The sequence below is a fragment of the Trichechus manatus genome, unplaced genomic scaffold (assembly GCF_000243295.1).
Source record: "Trichechus manatus latirostris isolate Lorelei unplaced genomic scaffold, TriManLat1.0 scaffold00108, whole genome shotgun sequence".
NCBI classification, from domain to species: Eukaryota; Metazoa; Chordata; class Mammalia; order Sirenia; family Trichechidae; genus Trichechus; species Trichechus manatus.
This window is the reverse complement of record NW_004444044.1, coordinates 2,942,029-2,968,101: the sequence shown is the minus strand read 5'-3', so window position 1 is coordinate 2,968,101 and position 26,073 is coordinate 2,942,029. Positions and strand designations below refer to the sequence as shown.

The window sequence follows — 26,073 nt, the reverse complement described above, 5'->3', positions numbered from 1 at the left end:
CACAGGACCGGGCAGTGTTTCAATTTACGGTGCACGGGGTCACTATCAGTCAGAACCAACTTGACGGCACCTAACAACAACAACATAAAACAGGCAATAACACACGTGAGGAACGTGCTTCTCAGTTCAATCAAGTATATGAGACCAAATGGGCAAACCTGCCCCAGAACAAAGAGGAGAAGGCAGAAAGGGACAGAAAAACCGGATAAATGAACGTGGGGAACCTGGAAGGTGAAGGGAAAGGAGGAGAGTGCTGACACATTACGAAGATTTCAACCAATGTCACAAAACAATTTGTGTATAAATTTTTGAACGAGAAACTAACTTATGCTGTACACTTTCACCTAAAACACAATAAAATTTTTAAAAAATCTGTAATACTAAATATGTTGTAGATAGTTGACTGCTTTTTGACCTCATGTAATCTGAAGGACTTTCCTATCTGAGGTTCATTTCCCATTTTGGAATCTTCGTTGGAGGTGGGCTGCACTTTCCCCTACAGAAGTTGAAAGGGAGCAGGCATTTTACTTCCCAATACCCTAGCTGAGGACCTTAACTCAGGTAAGGAAATGCCCATGCTGGGACTTTGAATCTTGAGAAATAAAAGGAAGTGATTTTGGTTAATTTGACTCTAATTATCAGCCATTAAATATGCTTTGTCTCTAACATTTAAATCTACATCTAATATAAGGTGAATTCAAATTCTCTGATGCAATTAACTATGCATATAGAAGGTTTTCTCTGGTTTCTATTTTGCTTTAGGAAGGCACTGTTTGACAATATGATCTTTCTTTCAAAGTCAGACTAGTTGAATTAGAACATCTTCATTTCCCATGGACAAAGAAGGCACATGAAAAGAATATCATATGTAGTTTTTATATACTATATTGAGTTCAGCTAAAATATTATGATATTTTAAGAACTTTGCTTCAATAAATTGCTCTGAGGAGACATATTTAGCCAAAATAAACTCATTCTCATGACAAATATTTTCTTTTTGCAAGGCAGATAATACTTGATTAATGCCATTCAGTTGGCAGCTTGGAGAAAGAGGTATTTTCAGGAGTTTTTTCTTTTTAAAATGTGGGATATCTGAGTTTGCAGTGGAAGGCTGGCGAACTTCTCCTTCACGGTGCCTACTAAACCTGAGGCACAATTAGGGAATGGAGTCTAGTGTGTTGGGAATTGTAAAGTGGCTGCTTAATGTTGTGATTCTTTCAGAGAGATGCAGCAGAGATTTGGATAAAAGTGGGGGTTATGAGGTTTGGGCTGCCTACTGCAGCATCTTAGTGAAAGAAACGGTAACTATGTTGAACATCAATATTGTGACATCATTCTCAGTAGCATTTCTCAAGTTTACATTATATTTCCATTTATTTTAATGTCAAATCGATTACAATTATCATTGCATGAAGACGTTGCAGCTGGAAAAACGCAGAGAGTATCCTAGTTTTCTCCCCAGAAGCTCAGTGGATTCACTTAGGCTAGGCCGTCAGTGGTCCTTTCCCACAGTGGCTACTGCTCTGGGTCTATGAGAATAATGGAAATGAATGATACATTAGAAAGACAGAGCTAATGGGCAACAACCATAATACTACTCAATAGATGCATATAAGATCATGGTATTTATATGTTGATGACAAAGTTAAACCACGATCCATATATATCTAGTGTGGTCCACCTGATGGATTCAGAGTAAAAAATGTAAGAAATTCTCAATACCTGCATGTAAGGTCATCACATTTGTTACTCCAATGTACAGTGTGCATAAAACATTTTTTGTTATTGTTGTTGTTGCTTGTTTTTTTGTTTTTAGGCCTAATGATATATGGTGGACTTTCTGCCCTAGCAGAATTAATAATAACTGCCAGAGTACGACTAATTGCATAAGGAGGCCCCCAGTCAAGGAATTATGAAATAGTAGTTCAGTAGTTTCTATCTTAGTAAATATTGATAAGTGTATTTGTTAAATCATCTTTTAGCTTAAATTGTGACAAATGTTTCCCCTTAATTTTTGTTCTCTTTTCCAAGACACTATAGTAGAGTTGTATCATACTTCTATTTGTACAGTGTGAAAAATTCCATCTTTCATCCTCCTCAGTGAGCTCATACCTTGGAGTGAGGATGAGATGGGAGACACACATCTGTGTTTTCTTTTTTTCCTCACTCAACCTCAGCTCTTGTTTCTCCCATAGTGTGAGCGCCTGGCTGTGCTACGTGTGATTCTGATATTTAAAGTATTTTTCATCCAACTTGATTCTGCAGTGTAAGCCAATTCCTTCACCTATTGGCAAACCAAGAAGCACTAGTTGCTTCCAAAGCTGAGGGAAAAAAATAACAGGCTTTGTGGATTTATTAAGAGACAGTAATTTCGTCTTCAATAGAGCACGCAAATATGGTCATAATCAATCTTGGGCTTTGAAGGCTTGAAGAAAGAAATTAATCAAGGGACCAATAACTGTCAAGATGACAATTCAAGTTTACAATAAGACTTTAGTTAAGGCTGAAATGGCATCAAACCATTGACTAGAAGACATGAATTATAGGTGTGCCTAAAGATGGGAGCATCTTGAGACAAAAGACTTCAGCTTCCACAAACTGTCTAAATTTCTAACTGAAGAGGGGTAGGCTTTAACTGAGAAGAAATACGAAGTCAGCCAAAGTTGGCTTAATAGTTTTAGGACTGTTTCACAGTAAATAATGCACTTCTTCTGACAGTGAGGAGTCTATCATAGCGAGAGAAAAATCATATAAGAAAATGTATATCTTCTGGAACAATTTAAAATAGGATGAAAAGACCGGGATATTCTGGTGATAGGGGAGTGCTCAGTTCGTTTGGAATCATTAAGTCAAGGTCCTGGGATCAGAGATGCTCATGAATGGGGCTGTGTTGTTTCAGGGCAACACTGCTGAGAACTGAATGAATCCAAGTTTGTTATATAGAACACCATTCTCCTTGGAACCTAAGAACCATAATTGGCTGTTTCTGGAAATCTAAGAAAAAGGCTTAATTGTGGTATGGTTATTTCTGGATTGGTTACATAGTGTTTATTTATTTATTTATTTATTTATCAGATAATACCTTGAAGAAAAATGACTTTATTTTAAAATGTTGGCAGTTATAGATGATGCCTCTCAACATCCTAAGACATTTGACTAACATGTGATGAAGTTGGAATTGTTGATTTCTCATTTCCTACCTCAATTACTTGTCTCCTATAACCTTGTGAACAAGGTATAATTTTGCTCTTTTAAGGCCACATAACTATTCCTAATATAATGAGATGTTGGTAGCTCTTTATCATTGCAGTCTATGATTATAATAAATAGACAGTGGATAAAATCAAACTCAAAAGAGTCAATACTTGTTGTTGAAATATACGGAAGGAGTAGGTGAATGATTATAGGACTTCTTTACAGGTGATCGAAATGTGTTTGGGTGGCCAAAAAATTCGGTGGCATAGCAATTGAAGGTTTAATTAAAGGCTGTAGTAAAACATTGACTAACACAATAATTGACAAAAAAATTCTATAGGAGATGAACATAATGACTATGAACAGAAAAATTCAGTATATTAGATTTTTCATGAATCTGAAGTGTTTTAAACAGCAGAACCCTTGTCTAACTTTATTTTTGTGTAAGATTTTTAGTGCAACAAAGCTTCACAATGATTGTAGCCATACAGATTCTTTGACATCTTTCAAATTGTTGTTGAGTAGCTCCAAAGACTTCATAGCAGCTTTTGCTCTCTCAACTTTTTTTTTAAGGAAAATAGGCAACATTTTATTCGACTATGCATAGTCAACTTATTCTCTGTTATTCAAGCCTGGCCAATGATCTCCTAGTTGACTTCCCAGTAGTATTTTCAAAGACAACAAATATTGGAGCACATACAACATCCTTCATCATTATCTCATTTTTCATCATAAAGGTACTCTTCTAAACATCACTGGCTGTATGGAATATTGGTTGAGACTATGATCTCTTGATCCAGACTACCTGGATTCACATTTTTGTTATGCCCATTTACAAGCTATGCGATCTTGGGTAACTTAGTTAGCCTTGCTGTGCTGCCATTTCTTCATCTATAAACAGGCTAATAGTAATACTTATGCCTTAGGGTAGTTGGAGCCCTGGTGGCACAGTGACTAAAGAGCTTGGCTGCTAACTGAAAGTTTGGCAGTTTGAATCCACCAGCTACTCCTCAGAAACCCTATGGGGCAGTACTGTCTTATAAGGTTGTTATGAGTTGGAATTGATTCGATGGCAACAGGTAGGGCTGTTGTGATGATTCAATAAAATAATGACGTATAAAGTGTTTAATGCAGTGTCTGGGTAATAATAAGAACTCATTATTATTATTATTCACTGTCACATTACCGTTGTCATTGTTATTTATTAGCATTTGCAGCATTATTGTGGACTACCAAGACTGTCTGGAATGAATGATGTGTGTTTAGGCTTCAATTTTAATTTCATTATTTAAAAAATTTTCTTTTTATCATTCTTTATGTAGTTAAAATATTTAGTATCTGTCAAAGATTACATATAAACATGCAATTATATGTACATGTATTCTGTCTATATATACTGTACAGTGATTTGATGAGTAGATTATTCATTTACACATAAATATTACTATATAAGCTTCTATATACAAAGCTTTTTATACTTCATGGGTAATATAAGGAAATTTCAAGTGGAATTTTAGCTTTATGTGATCTTTCACCTTCTGAAATAATTTAAAACCTAACTACTGTGAAAGAGGATGTAGTCTTTTGCTGGACACCAAAAAATGAAAGTAAATACTTGACACTGTTTAAAGTCTCATTCAGAATTTCCTGACAAAGTGAGTTCACCTTTCTGTTGGTTTCTTTAATATTCGGAGTATTTTGGAAAGTTGCGAGGTTAAAAACTATCTTTTGAAATCCATCAAGTTAGTCAGGCCTTCCCCTACTTTTCTTAGGATACTCTTTCCAGTTCTAACTTGTGCTTTCCAGGACCTGAAGACTCTACGTAAGACACTAAGAAAACACCCTTTGTGTTTCTGAAGGATAAATAGTCCAGTGAGAAACAAATTCAAAGTCAAGGCTATCGTATAACTTTCCCAAGGGTACATTAAAGCTTAAGATACCTTGAAGGGCTAAAGTGAGATAACTATTATATATTGGGATTTTTACTCTAGACATTATTAAATGTGGATTAAGTAAAGGAAGTCTGGATTCATGTAAATGGGGGAAGAAGTCTAGCTTAGCAGCATTAGAGACCAGATATTAGTTTAACTCTTGAATATTTACACTGCAAGTAACTTGCGTTTTGATTTTTTTTCCAGAAATTATCCTTATTTTCCTTTCAGAACATAATACCTATATGCCAAAATACAAGAAAATATGGGTAGAAAATCTTTTTTAGTTTAGATTCATGTTATGAATAGCAGAAGTAGTAGTAGTAGAGTAGTAGTAGCAGTAATAGTAACTTTACTAATATTACTGCTACTATTTATTTTTTACTCTAAGTTTTTTATATCCACCATCTCACTTAACCATTACAACAAACCTCTGAGGTCAATATTGAAATTTTCATTTTACAACAAAACAAAAAACACACTAAACATTAGGAGCATAAATAACTTGCTCGAGGGCACAAAGATAAAGATAAATAATGGAGGAGAAGGGATTCCAATCCAAACTGGGTGATTTCAAAAATGAGTTTCCTTGACTACTCCCTGTGCTGTCTCTCACGGTGTTAATTTTCTTTTTTATTGCCTCAAAAGACTCAAATAGTCGAAGGTTACAAAAGCTATTATGATGGAATGATTTAACTTGAATCGTCAGTCTATTAGGAGGGCTTTTGTTTCTACATTATGTCCGGAAAGTAGTCGGTAAATAAAAATTTTACATTGTTGAAAGCTTCAGTTCAATCGAGATCTCAGGCAAGCCCAAACCATTGTTTTTATTATTATTTTAATCTCAGAAGTAATATTTTAAAATCAATACGCCTGTATCAGTTAAAATGTGCAGGTGGAGGTCACCTTTAGTTTAAGGTGTGGGGCTATGTCTGCTATTTATGCTATTTATGCTATATATTCATCAGGAAATTTTAATGTGTTAAAATGTAACATCTGAAAGAAGCAAGTAATAATGTTTTAACAGTGTTGCTTTAATTTGAAGAATGCCTCTATCTTCTAAGAACTCTGCTGGATTATCTTTAAAACCTGATAGACTCTGCCTTTAAACTCATGGTTTTTCCTATAGCAGTGCATTTGAATGCGCTAAAACTATCTTTATGCATGTCATTATCTTAGAAGTAAGGTTATGATAGAAATAGCACTAAACTGAGAACTAATAAACCTGGATTCTAGTCCTAAATGTACCAGAAGTCAGCTGTGTGTACTTGGACAAGCCCCTTAACTTCTCAGATTCTTAATATTTACATCTGTAAAATTAGTTTGAATAGATAATGAATAGTTAGAATGGATAATTTGATTAGATAAAATTTCCTTTCTATGATTTTTAAGGTTCATTGTACAATGCTGGGTTCTTTGCTGCTGCCTTTAAAGAATATACTTACCTACGACAATACACAAGCATCATAACTACAGAGCATTTTTCATTTCAGCATCAATCTGAAAATGAAAAAAGGATTTATTATGGAATTTATGAGGTCTTTAATTTGTAGCCTACTTGATCATGCAGAAAATACACAAAAATTTGAAACTTTGCTTAGAGGAAAAGATTCTTTCCAAAATGCAATTTTATCTTGCACTTTTTAGTAGCCATCCTTTACATATTCAGTCATTCATTGTCTTTTTTGTTAAAGAGTTTACAGTTTGGCAGGAAAAACAGACAAGAAAACAATGACAACAGAGTTTAATAAGTGCTATGATCAGGTGTGCACAGAATGTCTTGGGATGACAGAGGAGCTTTGGTGCCAGGGAAGGATTCCCAGAAGAGGTGATATCTCAACTGAATCCTGAAGCATGATGAAAGATTTAGCCAGGTATTGAGTGAGGACTGGGAAATCCAGGGCTGGGTTATCATGTGTAAAGATCTTGAGGTAAGATGTGCTTGGAAAACTGCAAGTAGTTCAGGAGAAGCAAAGTAAGAGGTACAAGGAGAAGGAGTGGTAAGAGATCATACTGTAGAGGTAGTCAAGGGTCTTGATATTATAAAAAATTTGAACTCCCTTTTGGAAGCAATCAAGAGTCACTGGAGGAATGTACTAGCCATTTTACATTTTACAAAAGTTATTTTGACCTCAGTATAGAGACGAGATTGGGTGGAAAGTGTTGGGGGAGGATTGGAGATGGGAGACCATTAGAAAACTGTAATCCAGGTAAAAGATTGCCTAAAATTAAACACTGACTGTAGAAGAAGGTAAATGGGTAACTGAGAGATACTGGGAGACTCAGGTTTGCAGTTTGACTGTATGCACATGGAAAAAGAGACAGAGAAATCAAGGCTCACCAAGTTTTCATCTTGGAAAACTGGGTGAATGGCAATGATATTCATAAATTTAGGAAACAAAGAGGAGGTTTTAGGGGGAAGATTTTTGAGCATGTTGAGTGTGAATTTCTTGTGGGTCCACAAGGAGCCCAGTAGGCATTTTGATAAAAGGCCTGATGCTGAGGGGAGAGATCCCCACTGAAGGTAGAGATCTGGGGATTATAGACACAGGCATGAATAAGAACACTCATGAAAATGTACTGTCATAGAAAGTGAGGAGGACCAAGGACAAAATTCTGGGGAACAGTCACGTAAGAGATGAGTTAAGGAAGGGAACTATAGGAAATAGAATGAATGCAAGGATCACAGATGGAAACCAGCAGAATAGATTGTAGATGCCAAAGAAATTCTTTCAAGATGGAAGAAATGATCGTGCTATCAAATGTTGCAGAGAATTCTGATAAGATAAGGACTGAAAAATGTTTATCAGATTCAGCAAGAAGGAGATTATTAGTATGACCTTGTCCACAGTGGCATGATATCATCAGATGTCAGATTTCAGAGGGTTGAAGAATTAATCCGGAGGGCTTAGAAATTAGAGTATATGCTATTCTTTTAAGTATCTTGGCTGCAAGGGAGGAGAAAGAACAATAGCTAGGGGGTGGTAGCTAAAGTATTTTATTTACTATCATTTTTTAAGGCACGAGACTTAAATAACTTTAATACAGATTGGACAGAGCTAGTAAGAAAATGTTGAAGCAAAAGGAAACAGTATTACTAATGAAAGAAGATTATGAGGAAATAAAGTGGGTGTAATTCAAAGTGATGCTACTGACCTAGTAAGATTTTTGCTATTGTAACAATCATAATTTTGGATTTTTAGTCAATAGCAGTCTTTTGGTATCAATACTTTGCTTTTATCATAGCATTAGCTAAATTAGGGCTGAAGTCTGTGACAATGACATGGAGTGAGAGTAACAGACCGATATGGAATAAACTTAGGATTTCCCTAACATCTTGTAACCTCTGTAAATCTCATTAAACTCATCTGTAAAACAGAAATTAAAATGGTATCTAACTTTTAGAATTGTTTTAGATTATTATATAGATATATACATGTAAAGCTCTCAATATTCTACTTAACGTATAGTAATGGCTTAATAAATGCTAGCTATGACATTCAGAATCACCAAAAACTAGAGTGGACATGATAGTTTTTCCTGAAGTATCAGAGAAAGAGATAGAGACCAAGAGAAAGGAGGAATGGAAATAGCCCAATTGTTTTTTAGTCTCATACTTGCTCAGCTTCCACTTGGCTATTTGCAGTTGTTTTTATGTTTTCAAAATTTTAATGAGCAACTCCAGCAAATAACAGTGGCTTTCTGAATACTTTGGGAAAGCATAGTTGATGCCCACTAGCACTCTACTGGGACGTCTTAGAGGAAGCATGGTAATGAGTTCTTAGAAGTGTGCACTGGGATATTTTCCTTGAGTTATGGTGGGGAGAGAAAAAAATATTTCACGCCTGTTTGTGCAGCTTTAAGTTTCTCTGCAGGCATTGAGTCTCTATGGCATTAAAAAAAAAAAAAAAAGAACCATTTCTGAGAGTGCCATAGTAAAGCCGAAAGAAAATTACACTGGTTATTCTATATCTTGATCATCTCAAGATCAGGGTAAGGGTAGGAGTGGATTGCCACATAATAACAAAACATTATTTTAGTATGGTTCAGAGGTCCTATCTGTCCCTCTTTCAGCAGCTGTGCTATGTATATTGATAATGGCAGATAGGTGTGGAGATTGATTCCTGGATATGAGATTTGGCGTAAAAGAAGTAGATGAGCATTACTTTTAAGCAACGTTTTGTCAAATAAACATAGGGCAAGAAGACATAGCAATAAAATACCATTCAAACCTAGGCTAAGTGGGACAAACATTCACACAAAGCACTGGGAATTAAAATGAATACTATTCTAACAGATTTTGCTCTAACATGAAGTCAGAAAGCAGAAGTGAGCTCTGTTACCTACCTAAATGATCAGTTTAGAATAACAATCAGAAAAGCTAATAGTACATTAAAGGGTCTAACCTCTGAGGGCTCTCCATTGTCAGATGTGCACAAAGACCTCAGCAACTGCATTTATCTCACTCTTCTCTATGAATTTACTGGAAGACGGGCTACTCAGCAGCAGCAGCAGCTCTCCTATAAATTTACTGATGATAAAGCAAGAAAATAGAAAGCCACAAACTTAGCTTCTCCTCATTGTAGTTGAAAATAACAAAGTTTTAGGATGGCAACATGTTATAATGGAAAATATACTGAAAAGAAACTAAAAGAATGTAAAAACAAGAGGCTTGAAGGAAGCACATATTTTGTGTATAAAGGTCAGTGTGTCTTGTACAATGTCAAAAAGGTAAGTTCGTATCTGGATAAACAGATAACAAAGTGGTAGGGAGAGGGTTTCAAAACTGACGTTTCCGAGAGAATGCAAAAAAAAAAAAAAAATTTAGATTTTTTTTTCCTTCTTTTTCAATGACTGAGACCCTCAGAGCAAATTCTGCTGGTGGCCAAAAACTTCTAGGTAAGTTAATCTTATTTTTCTAGGATAAGCAACTGAAGGTGTTATATTACGAAAAGCTAGTTGAAATGAAAAGGAGGAAAACAATCTAGTTAATTGTTTTATACCAAATATTTGAATGTCAGTAATGACCAAAATACCTCTACAATCCAACACTTTTTAATTTTTATATATTTAGAATCTTACATGGTTTGGATCTTAATGAAAGGTAAGTAGAATTTAAAGAATATGGTTCTATTCTAATGTATGCTTTTAATATGGAATTCTGACTTTGTAAATTGTTACAAAGAAGTAAACAAGTTTGGGACTAAAGAATAAATGTAGAATTTACAGAGAAATCAGAATCCCTAAGGTTATAAAGAAGAAAAACAAACAAGATGATATAGCCCAAGTTATCAAATTGACTTTGCTCATTGAGTGCTATACGGTAAAAACAAATAAAACTTCACTATTAAGAGATGATGTAGGAATTGGTAAGCATAGCCCAAGACTTTTAACAAGATCTCACACCACTTAATTAAAAAAAAGCCATTTCAAGTATCAGAAGAGCTGCAATTGGGAAGAGATAACAGACATTTTCTACTTGTTAGAGAGAAACCAGAAGCCCTGCTGGTATAGTGATTAAGAGCTACAGCCGCTAGCCAAAAGGTCAGCAGTTTGAATCCACTAGCCCTGTCCTATAGGGTCTCTGTGAGTCAGAATTCACTTGATGGCAATATGCTTGGAAACCCTGGTGGAGTAGTGGTTAAGAGCTATGGCTGCTAACCAAAAGGTCAATGGTTCGAATCCACCAGGCACTCCTTAGAAGCCCTATGGGGCAGTTCTGCTCTGTCCTATAGGGTCTCTATGAGCTGGAATCGACCTGACAGCAATGGGTTTGGTTTCAGTTACTGATATTTAAATGGAGGCTGAATGATCTCTGGAAAGAAATAACTGAGTGAGAAATCACATTAGATGCTCTTTATAGTGTTCCTCCAACATACAAACTTCTGTGGTTTTTATTACATACTTGTATATTTTCAAATGTGTTCTAACAGAAACTAGGTTTTGTTGGTATCATGGTTTAAAAATGAACAAGAATTCTTATAAATGAATTCTTGTAAATGTAAACTTACAGAAAAGGACTTGTAATTGCTATTAATCCTTTAGCCTAAACAGTATTGACATTAACGTTATAGTTAAATTATTTTCATGTAAAGAGAAAAGAAATGAATAACAAGTAGATCAAACATTTTCCATCCATGACAAAATGAACAATAAGCACAATCCAGCCCAAAACAGCAACAACAACAACAACAATAATCTAAAAAGCTGCCAGCAGAGTGGGAAAGAAATGCAACTTAATGTCATAAACCTCAAAAACAGGTGAGCAAATGAAGAAAAATTTTGGCATAGCATAGAGCTGTTCTTAACCCTGCCTCTATATCCCAGAAATGGGGTGGTGAGACAATAGAATTCTTGGAATTGTCACCAACACTTCCAAATTAGCAGTAAAGTGAAATGAAGTGTTGTCCTTATCTTTTTCCTCTTATAACTAATTGAAATGACTGCTTAAGAGTAGCAGGTGAAATGGAGGATATGAACAAATCAAATGATTGTTTCTGAAAAAGGCCAATAAACCAGGGCTATGCACTCAGTAAAGGAAACAATCCAAAAACATCTCCTATGGAATAGGTTAGGTACTGACTGGTAGAGAATATTACAGACATTGAACAAAATCTAAGAAGTCAGAGAATAGACAAGGTCTACTAACAATGGTCATCATTGTCTGTCAGTTTGTCTTACTGTAGTGGCCTTTCTGTTGCTGTGATGCTGGAAGCTATGCCGCTGGTATTTCAAACACCAGCAGGGTCACCCAGGGTGGACAGGTTTCAGCTGAGCTTCCAGATTAAGACAAACTAGGAAGAAGGACCTGGTGGTCTACATCTGAAAAAACTGGCCAGTGAAAACATTATGAATAGCAGCAGAACACTGTCTGATATCGTGCTGGAAGATGAGCGAGCCACTCAGGTTGGAAGGCACTCAAAATATGACTGGGGAAGAGCTACCTCCTCAAAGTAGAGTCAACCTTAATGACGTGCATGGAGTAAAGCTTTCTGGGCCTGCTGAGGTGGTACAACTCAAAATGAGAAGAAACAGCTGCAGACATCCATTGCTAATCAGAACACGGAATGTACAAAGTATGAATCCAAGAAAATTGGAAGTTGTCAAAAATGAAATGAAACACATAAAGATTGATATCCTAAGCATCAGTGAGTTGAAATGGACTGGTATTAGCAATTTTGAATCAGACAATCATATGATCTACTATGTCAGGAATGTCAAATTGAAGAGAAATGGCATTGTATTCATCTTCAAAAAGAATATCTCAAAATCTATCCTGAAGTACAACACTGTCAGTGATAGGAGACAGTTCATGAGACTATTATTCAAATTTATGCACTAACCACTAAGGCCAAAGATGAAGAAATTGAAGATTTTTACCAACTTCTGGACTCTGAAATTGATCAAACATGCAATCAGGGTGCATTAATAATTACTCGTTATTGGAATGCAAAAGTTGGAAACAAAGAAGAGAGATTAGTAGTTGGAAAACATGGCCTTGTGATAGAAATGCTGCTGGAGATTGAATGATAGAATTTGCAACTCTTATTCATTGTAAATACCTTTTTTCAACAACATAAATGGTGACTATATGCATGGACCTCCCTGGATGGAATACACAGGAATCAGATCTACTACATTTGTGGAAAGAGACAAAGGAGAAGCTCAATATTATCAGTCAGAACAAGCCCAGTGGCCAACTGCTGAACAGACCATCAATTGCTCTTATGCAAGTTCAAGTTGAAGCTGAAGAAAATTAAAACAAGTCCCTGAGAGCCAAAATATGACCTTGAGTATATCCCACCTGAATTTAGAGACCATCTCAAGAATAGATTTGATACATTGAACATTAATGACCTAAGACCAGATGAGTTGTTGGATGACATCATACATGAAGGAAGCAAAAGGTTATTAAAAAGACAGGAAAGAAAGAAAAGACCAAAATGGATATCAGAAGAGACTCTGAAACCTCCTCTTGAACATAGAGTAGCTAAAGCAAATAGAAGAAAGATAAAGTAAAGGAGCTGAACAGAAGATTTCAAAGGGTGGCTCAAGAAGACAAAGTATTATAATGACATGCACAAAGACCTGGAGTTAGAAAACCAAAAGGGAAGAACACGCTCTGCATTTTTCAAGCTGAAAGAACTGAAGAAAAAATTTGAGCCCAGAGTTGCAACGTTAAAGGATTCTATGGGCAAAATATTGAATGACAACAGGAAGCCTCAAAAGAAGATGGAAGAAATACAGAGTCACTGTACTGCAAAGAATTGGACGACACCCATGGAAGCAGCAGTCAAGAAATCAAAGGACGTATTGCATTGTGCATATCTGCTGTAAAAGACCTCTTGAAAGTATTAAAAAACAAAGATGTCACTTTGAGGACTAAGGTGTGCCTGACCCAAGCCGTGGTATTTTCATTTGCCTCGTATGCATGCGAAAGCTGGACAACGAATAAAGAAGACCAAAGAAGAACTGATGCCTTTGCATTATGGTGTTGGGAAAGAATATTGACTATACCATGGACTACCAGAGGAATGAACAAATCTGTCTTGGAAGAAGTACAAGTCAGAATGCTTCTTAGAAGGGAGAATGGTGGGACTCCCTCCCATCTACTTTGGACATGTTATCAGGAGGAACCAGTCCTTGGAGAAGGACATTATGCTTGGTAAAGTAGAGGGTCAATGAAAGAGAGGAAGACCCTCAATGAGATGAACTGACACAGTGACAGCAACGATGGGCTCAAGCATAGCAACAAATGTGAAGATGGCGCAACACCGGTTACTGTTTCCTTCTTTGTACACAGGGTTGCTATGAGTTGGAACTGACTCAATGTATCCACACAGGATAAGGTGAACTCTTCTCCCCTCCCTCACACCTTCAGTCTACCTAAAGACTGATAGAATACAAAGTTACAGCTTCACAGTATGCTTTATAGGAAAAAACCAATAGGCCTCAGATACAATGGATAGGGAAGCAAGCACACATTCACCTATTATTAGAGAAAATAAAAGATCTGGCAGAACTGCCTTTGTTATGTACAAGGCAAAAAATAAATGATCTGGCAACTGTGCATATACATTTAAAAATGAAAGAAGGAAGGAAGAAAGGAAAGAAGGAAAGTCACGCATATATAAAGGAAGTTGAGCCCTAGAATTCGGCCTAGAAGAAAACCTACCTCAAGAGACAGAAGAAAATTTCCTATGAATAGTCCATAAAAGCAATTTAATAAAAACTTGAATTCAACAAAATAAGAGATTCTTAGTGCGCTGATTAAACAATAATAAAATGGAAGAGTACAGTGGAAAGGGAATAAATTGAGAACCAAAAGTATGTTGTTATAAATTTAAAAAATAAGTTAGAACTGTTATGGAATCAACTAGAAATAGTTAACATCTAAAAATTTCTGCCATAGAGGAAAGACTTGTGATTATCAGGTTAGTGCTGAAGAAAAATTCAAATGATTAAATAATTGCTTCTCTTGAAGAAGGGAATCTAACAAACGATACAGGAAAATGTTCCCTGATGTATGGTAGAAGAAAACTTCCATGAAATGAAGAAAGATCTGAACCTACGGATTCATACACAGTATTCCAGAAAAAGAAAAAAAAAAAAAAAAACTATGGAATGATTTACAACTTGCATTCTGGGTAAGCTAAATGTCATTGAAAAGGAATACTTTTTTCATCAGGCATTAGGCAAATAAATAAAATATAAAACATATATAGCTACCACCTATTGTTGTTATATAGCTACCTAAAAGTTATTTAAACAGGGGCTGAATTCAGCCATCTCTACAATATTAGTCAATATCATAAAACAATGGAACAATACCAGTAAATGCCAAGAGAAAGAAAATGAGAAAAAAAAAATTGAGAAAATAATGTGCATACTGGAAAGAACATTGGATGTTAAATGTCTATTGAAAACATGAATATAAATTAAAAACCCCAGAAAGAAAAGCCATAGTAAAAATAGACAAAATCTACATATTTTGGAAAATTATCGTGACAAAATGGTTTGTGTTATCAACACTGATAATATAAAAAATACTATAACAAAAATTTAGAATGGTGTGAAGGGAAACTGGGAGATATATAGACATCTGGAGACTGGGTGGTGCAGTGGTTAAGAGCTCAGCAGCTAACCAAATGGTCGGCAGTAGGAATCAACCAGCCACTCCTTGGAAATCCTATAAGGCAGTTCTACTCTGTTCTATAGGGTCACTATGAGTCAGAATCATCTTGACAGCAATGAGTTTTCTTTTTAGGAATTCTAATTTATTTATCTTTCAAAGCCAACTGATATTGCATAAAAGAAAAAAAAGTAATTAAAAATGTCTCCAAAATCTTAATATTCTAATAATATATTTTTTAACCTTTAGAAAATAACTCTTATGGTGAAGAAACGTTTATGTGTTTAGAAAAACATTTAATAATTCTTCAAGGAGCCTTGTAGGCACAGTGGTTAAAGCACTGGGCTGTTAACTGAAGGGTTGGCGGTTAAAACCAGGACTTTGAGCAGGTTTGTTCTGGTTCAAACCCCTGCTGAGTATTTACATCTCTAACAAGTTCCCTGCTGAGAATTTACATTTCCACTCCAGATTTCAGAATCCACCAGATGGCAACGGGTTGGTTTTGGTTTTGGTTACCCCAGAAATACTGAATCAGAATCTATATTTAACAAGATCCCTGTCATGGATTGAGTTGTGTCCTCCAAAAATATATGTCAACTTGGTTAGGCCATGATTCCCAGTATTATGTGGTTGTCCTCCATTTTGTGATTGTAATTTTATATTAAAGAGGATTAGGGTGGGATTGTAATGCCCTTACTAAGGTCACATCCCCGATACATTCTAAAGGGAGTTTCCCTGAGGTGTGGCCTGAACCACCTTTTATCTTACACGAGATAAAAGGAAAGGGAAGTGAGCAGACAGTGGGGGACCTGATACCACTAAGAATGAAGAGCAGGAGCGGGCATCCATTGGACCCAGGGTCCCTGTGCTGAGAAGCTCCTTGACCAGGGGTAGATTGATGACAAGGACCTTCCTCAGAGCCGATAGAGAGAGAAAGCCTTCCCCTGGAGCCGATGCCCTGAATTTAGACTTGTAACCTACTAGACTGTGAGAGAATAAATTTTTCTTTGTTAAAGCCATCCACTTGTGGTATTTCTGTTATAGCAGCACTAGATAACTAAGATAATCCCTAAGTGATTCTTTTGTATAACTTCTGGGAGAACTTGTTAGAAATGCAAATTCTCAGCAGGGAACTTGTTAGAACCGACTTGATGGCACCTAACAATGTTAAAGCAATATTATATTTAATAGTTTTTATAATTAAAATAGAAGGTATACCATGATCCACTTTTTCTAAAAGTATGTTTTACTTTCCTTGTGAAAACAACAAAGCAGAGTTATAATAGCACCAGGAAAATCCTGTCACATATAGGCACCTCAATAACAAGAAAGAAATGAATAAATTGGAGTGTATGTTTCTTAGAATACTGCATAGTAAGTTGAGAGTTAAATGCGCCTACCTCTGAATTACAGTAGAGAGGAGGTGAGTTTATGGAACAGCACTTGGAGGCAAAGTCTGAGCGCTTGTCAACCAGCTCTGCGAGTTCAGTAGGGGTGCCATCAGACAATTTTGCTCTTAATCTCTCTGCAAGTCTGAAAGACCATTTTCATGTAGAGTTTTACTAGATGGATTTTTATAAATGTTCCTAGCGCAAAATGATAGTCACTTCAGGTCTTTTATAATAAAAAAATGAAAATAGAAATACATGACCCTGCCCCTAAGAAAATTTTGTCTGTTGAATAATTTTTGGTAACCCAATTTGAGATTAGAAAGTGTAACCTGTGCCTCTTTCAAGACCATGAAAGTAAACCTGCAAATTGCTGCTGAATTTGAATTACAACTTTTCCCCTTACATTTGCTCAGTTATTTCAATATGAATAACTTCCTCTTTTACTTATTATTTATTTTTTGGCCTTTTATCCTTTTTCTAGTTCTAGATTTCGAGCTTCTTAAAGATTATCTCCCTTATTGGACCTCATGCCACCCTAATACTTCTTCTCTTCTCTTTCTATTATATATTATGTATTTTTTCTATTATATTTTACATAATTTTCCCTCAGTTTGCCTACTTCTCAATTTACTATGCTGAAAAAGAATGAAACGGGGGGCAGGCAACTTTGATTCTTGTTTTTAGCTCTACTATTAACTAACTCTATGGGGTTACATGAGTCAGAATCTATCAGAAGTCAATGGGTTTGGTTTTTTGGTTTGATATTCACTAACTCTATGGGAACACCCTGTGGAACACCCTATGGAGCACAGTTCTACACAGGAGTCACCATGAGTTAGAACCAACTCTCCAGCAACTGATACTGGTTATAACTAACTCTAAATGTCACTTTAAATATGATGACAAGGCTTGATATCTTTTGAATCTCTCCCAGCTTGAATAGTCTATAACCCAGGTGCCTCTCCATGCTCTTAATAGATAACTCAGCCTAGCTTTAGGGCTTTCTCCAAGAAATGCTTGCCAGTCCAGCAGGGGAAAATGGGAGGTAGAAAAGACTCAAATTTTCCAGAAGTTGGAAATTGTGAGGTGGGTCGTGGGGAGGAAGAAAAGGATGAGGGAAATCAGTTTGCTCGTAAATGCATTATTAACACGAGCAGGTTCAAACTGGAAGGAGAGGCAAGTAGGAGCAGAAGGGATTTAAAAAAAGGAGAGGGGGTGGGATTTCAAATACCCAGACTCAATAGTCTCAACTCTGTATAATTTAATAATGCCAAATGTTAATTCTACTACATGCTCATCTGGAATCTAGACTATCTACTGTACGATATAATCCTGGAGTTCAAAATTGTTGACAAAAAACTTAATTGTGAATTTTCTGCTTAACATTATTCTATACTGTCTCCATAATGTTCTATTAGATTCTACAATGAAAAGTTTTCTGAAAATCGGGAAATAACCATTTTGAACTTAGGACTTCTGGCAATTTTTCATTTTCTTTTAGAGCTTTGTAATGTAAATCTTATGAGGGGATCACTGGATGGAGTATTTGCTCTGGGGATTCTTCAGAAAGATCTTTTTGTGGATAGCTATTTGTGCTTACCTGAGGCTCGTCGTTTAAAAAGATTTGAAATGGACCTAAGAAATTTAGTAAATAAAGAAAGTTGGGATGGCATGGTCTTCTAAACAAAGACTTTTTCCAGGGATCTGGTACAGCTTCTCTCATTTTCTGGCCTATTACTTTAGTGTTAACACCTGTTTGTAAAGAAATACTTTCTCTTCCTCTTAATTGAGAAAAATGACTAAACTTCAATATTATTGGTAATTAATTAACATTCGTATTTTCAATTTACAGAGAATACATGCCGGTGATGGCTAAAACTACACTTGATTAAAAGGCTTGTGTCTTCTTGTTAGGCAATATACCACAAAGTTGGATAACTTTTTCAGCAAGTTTACAGTTCCTCAATTATGTATAGCAAAATCTACACACAGCTTTGAGGCAAGAATGTTGATCAATTATGTGCTAATTTTGCCATCTTGGACTAAATCCCTGCAGATAGATTTTGTAACTTCTATTTTGTGACTGTGTTCTAATTGACCTCTCACCTGATATACATGATATTTTTTTCCCCAGAAGAGATCTCAGCTTCTTCTGCACAGATAACCAGATTCTACTCTTTCACTCTCTTTTTATTGCACCTCCTCTTTTTTATTGCTCACAGCATAGCTTATGCTTTCAACCATGCTTTCGAATCACAATACCGGGCAAATATTACTCATAAATTTAGAGGATACAGCTACAAAAAGTCCCTTACTTTTTCTTGTATTCAGTAAATGTGTTTTCTGAATAATCAGCACATATTTCTTGCCCCTTTTCAATGAAAGAAGATAGTTGTTTCTTCAGTAGAGGACCCTGTAAGAAAACAATAATTGCATAACCATATTATTTGTCTTGAAAAACTCTCCCATGAGCCTGTTAAATCATAATTCCATGTTAATGTATACAATAGGCATCAGGAAACTTTCTTCTGAAAAGAGCCAGATAGTAAATATTTTAGACTTTGCCGGCAATATATTCTCTATCACAGATACTCACTCTGCTGTTGCAAAGCAAAAGCAGCCATTAAAAATCGCATAAATAGATGAGCATGACTGTGTACCAATAACATTTTATTTATGAACACTGAAATCTGAATTTCATATAGTTTTCATATATCATGCAAAATTATTCTTAAAAAGGCTTTTCAACTATTGAATATTATAAACAGTTTTTTAGCTCACAGGCCATATAAATACAAGCATTAGGCCAGATTTGGCCCTTTGGCTGCAGTTTGCAAACCCCTGATCTCCACCAAGGCTGGTAAAGAAAATCTAGCAAATTGTACCTTAGTGTTAAAACAGGCAGTAGAGTCTTCAGAGTCACAACATTCGCCAAGGCTTTTTAGGGTTGTTTCAAGTGCTTTACTGAGGAATACCTCTGGAATATGAGTCGTCCTGCTTAGCTCAAATGTAAATCTGGTATAAGAGAGAAAAGGAGACAATACGATTTAACATGTGTGTAGATGTGTGTATGTGTTCAAGTTTTGAAATGTGGCATATCTATCATACAGGCAAAAACCTGTTTTTATTGTCGTAATTTAAAAAAATTTTTTTAGCTTAAACTGACATGTAAATCAATGAGTTTGGATTATATAAAATTTTCATTGAAATGTAAATTACAGTAGTTGTTTTGAATGAAGGTGCTACGACTAGCTAATACTGAATTAAAGCTCTTAATCTGTATTGTGTATACATTCATATATAAACCCCAAACCCATTGTCATTGAGTCAATTCTGACTCATAGTGACCCTATAAGACAGGGTAGAACTGCCCCATAGGGTGTCCAAGGCTATAATCTTTAAGGACCCAAACTGCCACCTTGTTCTCCTGCAGAGCAGCTGGTAGCTTCCAAATGTCCACCTTTTGGTTTACAGCTGAGTGCTTAACCACTGCACAGCCAGGGTTCCTGTCACATTTATATGCATATTATGTAAATATATGAACTTGAAATGCATATGGATTGTTCTTTGTGCAAATATAATACAATTGACCCTATATAAAACACCAAGAGGGTCCTTTAAATGTCTTTTCTGTGAAAATGGATTTGTGTAAATTCTACTATTATGTCTTATCCCATTTCTGCCCAAGCATTTATAAAAGGCTGCCCTGGTGGCACAGAGGTTAAAGCTCTGGGCTGCTAATGGAAGTGTCAGTGGTTCCAACCCACCAGCTGCTCCACGAGAGAAAGATGTGGAAGTCTGCCTCCATAAAGTTTTACAGCCTTGGAAACCCTATGGGGCAGTTCTACTGTATCCCATAGGGTCACTATGAGTCACAATCAACTCGTTGGCAGTAGGTTTGGGTTTTTTTGTTTTTGTAAGAATGAGTATTTAGAAAAATGTAAATTAAAGTTTTAGTATGGTCTAAATTCTGCTGTTTGATATTGGTAATTGATATACCAACCTCTTCTTCAACCTATTCTTGAAATAATTTTACACCATGAGAATGCATACTCATGGGGTATGCAGCTCATGGTGTATGGAAACCGTGGGGTATTTATTTTAGTTCTTTTTTTAGCTGGATGAAACCAGATAAAGTTTTACCATTTCTTCCCATTTAATTTCTTTTTCATCTGATTGTCAGGAATAGCAATACTGTCCTGAAAAAATCTACTTTATATTCATCATCTGTTTTTTGTAGAAAAGGTTAATTAACTAAAAGTATGATATAATTTAGGCTTTTGGTTTGTGACTCTGAATTTGAAGTAATATGATTAAACTGATAAATAATATGGTAAGAATTTTTGATGCCATGATAATAATATTTTACACATGTACAGCATTTTATGGTACATAAAGGTGTTTTCACATTTACTTGCACATGCATTTCCACATGCATTTCTCATTAGCAACCTGTGTGGTAAGTAACACAAGTATTACCATTCTCAATTAAGAAGAGACTAAAGTTAAGAACAGTTAAGGCACTTCTTTTGGTCATGCACCGTCATTTGAGGAGGCAGAATTGGATACCATGGACTTCTTTCTCCATATCCAAAATTCATTTAAATCCAATTGTCCTTTATTTAAAACAGGTTATTAAGTTTTTGTTTTTTAAATTTTAAGAAGTCATTCAAAATCAATTAACAAATACTGAAAATCTACAAAAAGCATAAACAATACTTTGCCTGCGTTTGAAATGTGCTTGAGCCACACCATCCCCATTGCCCTCAAGTCGATTCTGACTCATAGCCACCTCATAGGACAGGGTAGAACTGCCCCACAGGGTTTCCAAGGAGTGGCTGGTGGATTTGAACTGCAGACCTTTTGGTTAGCAGCTGAGCTACACCATACCTTCCCTCATTCTGGCTTCACAGCATGATTCCTCTTTGTCTGGATGAAATGAAAAGGGAAACAAATTCCTGATCAACTGTACTTACTGATCTCTGGCTCTGGTGTTCTCTTTATCACACACGTCTTTATTTGTGGGCAACTTAACAGCTGGTCGCTCAGGCAGTTGGGCAGCTGGCATGAAGTAAGTGCACACAAAAATGTCCATGGGTGTTTTTTCTTGACAACAGTCCTCAAATTCAGAATTCTTTCTGGATAAGTTGTCACAGATTTTTACTGTGTATTCAGGCAGCTACAAAAGGAATGGTGAGTTTGTGTATTGTTAGCTAGCTGATTGGTTTAACTAAAAATAAGACTACACGTCCATAAGCCTTGGCATGGTGTTCATAAAAGTCAGTATGAATCTGTCAGAAATTTAATTGGTACAATATATTTGGAAGGCAATTTGTCAATATCTACTGAAAACCCTAGAAAGTACAATTTCACTTTCAAGAATTTATCCTCAGAAAACCATTTTGGATGAAGGGAAAATTTAGCTATAAGGTAATTAATTGCATCATTGTTTAAAATATTGAAAAATTAAAACAAGCTAAATCTAATAACTGAGAACTGGTTGAATAAAAATATGGTATATCGAGGTAGATAGATTCAGTACATGCAATAGACGTGTGATAGAGTCCTATTCAGCTATTACAAATCAGGGTATAGAAAAACACTTATTAACACAGATAATGTGTTCTCGATGGAAAAAAACAAGGCAGCACACGTATCTTTTCTTAAAGAGGTTGACAAGATCTTGGAGTATGACCTTTATCTAAAGCAAAACCACAGGTATTTTCAAGTTTGGAAAATTTTGTATCTAGAAATTTGTTCAAATTCATATCTACTTGAAATGATTATGTAAATGAAAAATGGTGAAAAAGTTTAAATGACATCAAATTATAAAAGATATAATAAAAGCATCAATAACTTCTAATGACATAATGATGTGTAGAGCTGTCCAGTAGAACTTTATGCGATGATGAAAATCATCTATATCTGTGCTGTCCAATACTATTGAGCACTTGAAATGTGACTAGTGTAATGGAAGAACTGAATTTTATATTTTATTTAACTTTAATTAATTATAATTCCATTTAAATAACCATATACAGATAGTGGATATTGTTTTGGACAGCGCAGGTAGAGCAAAGTCTTGAGAATCAAATAATCTTGTCTTTGAGTGTGGACCCTAAGATTTATAACCTGTGTGGCCTCGAATTATTGAGCCTTGCTAATGTTCTGTTTTCTCATCTAAAAAATGGAGTTAAGAATATATTTCATTGGTTACACGTGAGGATTCATTGAGAAGATGCATGTGAAAAGCGGCTTAGAAGAGTGTCTGCCACTCAATAAATGATATTCATTGGGTAGCCCGTGATGATGGTAACGGGGAAGAGTGCTCTTACCTCCTTTGCCATGCAGTCCTCAGAGGCAGACTCACAGCACTTGGAGAGGATGTTAGTAATATCTTCAGCTAGTGGCAAAACATCTCCCAGAATAGCAGTACGTGCTTTTTGGGCTAGTTTTATGAGATGGCTAAGCAGTTAAAAATGAGTTTGTTAGCAACCAGCATTCTCAGTTTTCTTTGTTTCATTATGAGCACACAGTTTGGAGGAATAATACCCACAGTTTTAACCCTTTGGCCTCAACAACTGTGTAGAGCATATCTGCCATGCTATGGATCCTATGTGCCAAAGCAGCTGACTACAGAAAAAAAAAAAAAACAGCCCCGATGAATCTTTTCAAATGTTTAAGTACTCATGTACTTCTCTTCTGGACAGATCTATGTGTTTGAAGCAGGCCTTTAAAACATTAGATTTAAATCAGAAATAAAGAAAAGCAGTCAAGTCTCTCTATTCATGATGCAAATACTGTATTTCTGTGGCCTGCCACATTATTTGAAAACATTTTAATAAATTAGCTTAGTGAATACGGATGAAATAAATGAAGCAGTAAAGGCCTACCTATCATCCTAAACCACAAAGTTAACAAATGTTGATGTTTTGGTTTGTAACTATTAAGTATTTTATAAGGTTTACATGTTTGAAGGGAATTATGCTCTGCTAACCAAAAGGTCGGCAGTTCAAATCCTCCAGCTGCTCCTTGGAAACCCTATGGGGTACTTCTACTCTCTCCTATAGGGTCGCTATGAGTCAGAATCGACTCGATGGCAATGAGTTTAGGTATACTATTATCATACTTGATTTTTCACTTAATATATCAGAAATAAGTTCCATATCTTTAAATATTCTTTTGCAATAAAACTGTAACAAACTATGTGGTATTCTTTCATTTAGATATACCATGATTAATTTGAGTAATGCCCTATTTTAGGAATATTTAAGAAATGTCCATTTTTTTCATGTATAAAACTGTGTGGCAGGAATACTCTGTAGCTAAATCTTTGTTCACACCCAATACTATTTCCCTGGAGTAAATTCTTAGACATTGATATTAGTATAAATTTATGATTAATTAAGCATCTTAAAAATAAATTTCTGTGTTTTACTGGTCCAACACATTGAGAGTGTAGAAGGAAAATGGAAGGCAAGATCTAGAGAGAAGCTATTTGAATAGTTCTAATGCGAGATTATTTATTTATTTTTAACTTTTTTATTGTACTTTAGATGAAGGTTTACAGAACCAATAGTTTCTCATTAAACAGTTAGTACACATATTGTTTTATGACATTGATAAACAACCCCATGACATGTCAACACCCTCCCTTCTTGAACTTAGGTTCCCTATTACCAGATTTCCTGTCCCCTCCTGCCTTCTAGTCCTTGTCCCTGGACTGTTGTGCCCCATTAGTCTCGTTTTATTTCATGGGGCTGTCTAATCTTTGGCTGGTGGGTGAACCTCAGGAGTGACTTCATTACTGAGCTAAAAGGGTGTCCGGAGGCCATACTCTTGGGGTTTCTCCAGTCTCTGTCAGGCCAGTAAGTCTGGTCTTTTTTTGTGAGTTAGAATTTTGTTCTACATTTTTCTCCAACTCTATCTGGAACCCTCTGTTTTGATCCCTGTCAGGGTAGTCAGTGGTGGTAGCCGGGCACTGTCTAGTTGTACTGGACTCAGTCTGGTGAAGGCCATGGTAGTTGTGGTCCATTAGTCCTTTGGACTAATCTTTCCCTTGTTTCTTGTGTTATTTACTCTCCCTTGCTCCTGAAAGGGTGAGACCAGTGGAGTATCTTAGATGGCTGCTCACAGCCTTTTAAGACCCCAGATGCTACACACCAAGTAAGAATGTAGAACATTTTCTTTATAAACTATGTTATGCCAGTTGAGCTAGATGTTCCCCGAGGTCATAATCCCCACGGCCCTTTGCCCAGCTATTTGGTTCCTCAGAGAATTTGGATGTATCTATGGAGCTTCCATGGCCTTGCCTCGTACAAGTTGTGCTGGCTTCCCCAGTATTGTGTACTGTCTTAACCTTCACCAGAGTTACGACTTACCTATTCTCTATTTGGCTTCCCTCCTACACCCCTCCCATCCCTCGTAACCATCAAAGATTGTTTCTTTTTGTGTGTAAATCTTTTCATGAGTTTGTATAGTAGTGGTCTCATACAATATTTGTTCTTTTGTGATTGACTTATTTCACTCAGCGTAATGTCCTCCAGTTTCACCCATGCTATGAGATGCTTTGCAGATTCATCATTGTTCTTTCTCGTTACATAATATTCCATTGTGTATATGTCCCATAGTTTATCCATTTATCTGTTGATGGGCATCTAGGTTTGTTCCATCTTTTTGCTATTGTGAACAATGCTGCGATGAACATGGCTGTGCGTATGTCTATTTGTGTAATGGCTCTTATTTCTCTAGGATATATTCCTAGTAATGGGATTGCTGGATCCTATGGTGTTTCTATTTCTAGCTTTCTAAGGAAGTGCCATATCGTTTTCCAAAATGGTTGTATCATTTTGTATTCTCACCAGCACTGCATAAGAGTTCCGATCTCCCCGCAGACTCTCCCACATTTGTTATTTCCAATTTTTTTGATTTGTGCCAGTAATGCCAGAGTGAAATGGTATCTCATTGTGATTTTGATTTGCATTTCTCTAATGCCTAGTGATTGCAAGCATTTCCTCATGTGTCTGTTGGCCGCTTGAATGTCTTCTTTCGTAAAATGTCTGTTCATTTCCTTTGCTCATTTTTTAATAGGATTATTTGTTTTTTTATTGTAGAGGTGTTGGATTTTCTTGTAGATTTTAGAGATTGGACCTTTGTCTGACTTGTAATGCCCAAAATCTTTTTCCCTGTCTGTAGGTACTCTTTTGGTGAAGTCTTTTGATGAGCATAAGTATTTAATTTTTAGAAGATCCCAGTTATTTAGCTTATTTTCTGGAGTTTATGTGTAGTTGGTTATGGTTTGTACCCTATTAATGCCGTGTATTAGGGCCTCTAGTGTTGATCCTATTTTTTCTTCTATGAACTTTATAGTTTTTGGCTTTATATTTAGGTCTTTGATCCATTTTGAATTAGTTTTTGTATATGG

The 26,073-nt window shown here is 35.9% G+C and overlaps 1 protein-coding gene across 1 annotated transcript in view; it reads right to left on the bottom strand.

Annotated features, from left to right (window-relative positions):
- Positions 1-6,596: 6,596 nt before the first annotated feature.
- The window catches only part of GC (GC vitamin D binding protein), a 52,775-nt gene continuing 33,298 nt past the window's right edge, over positions 6,597-26,073 (bottom strand). The window contains exons 8-13 of the mRNA XM_012557545.2: positions 22,985-23,114; positions 21,626-21,828; positions 19,535-19,664; positions 18,965-19,062; positions 16,659-16,791; positions 6,597-6,626 (exon numbers count right to left, since the gene is read on the bottom strand). Coding sequence (XP_012412999.2) covers positions 6,597-6,626; positions 16,659-16,791; positions 18,965-19,062; positions 19,535-19,664; positions 21,626-21,828; positions 22,985-23,114 — 724 coding nt within the window. The remainder of the gene's footprint in view (positions 6,627-16,658; positions 16,792-18,964; positions 19,063-19,534; positions 19,665-21,625; positions 21,829-22,984; positions 23,115-26,073) is intronic.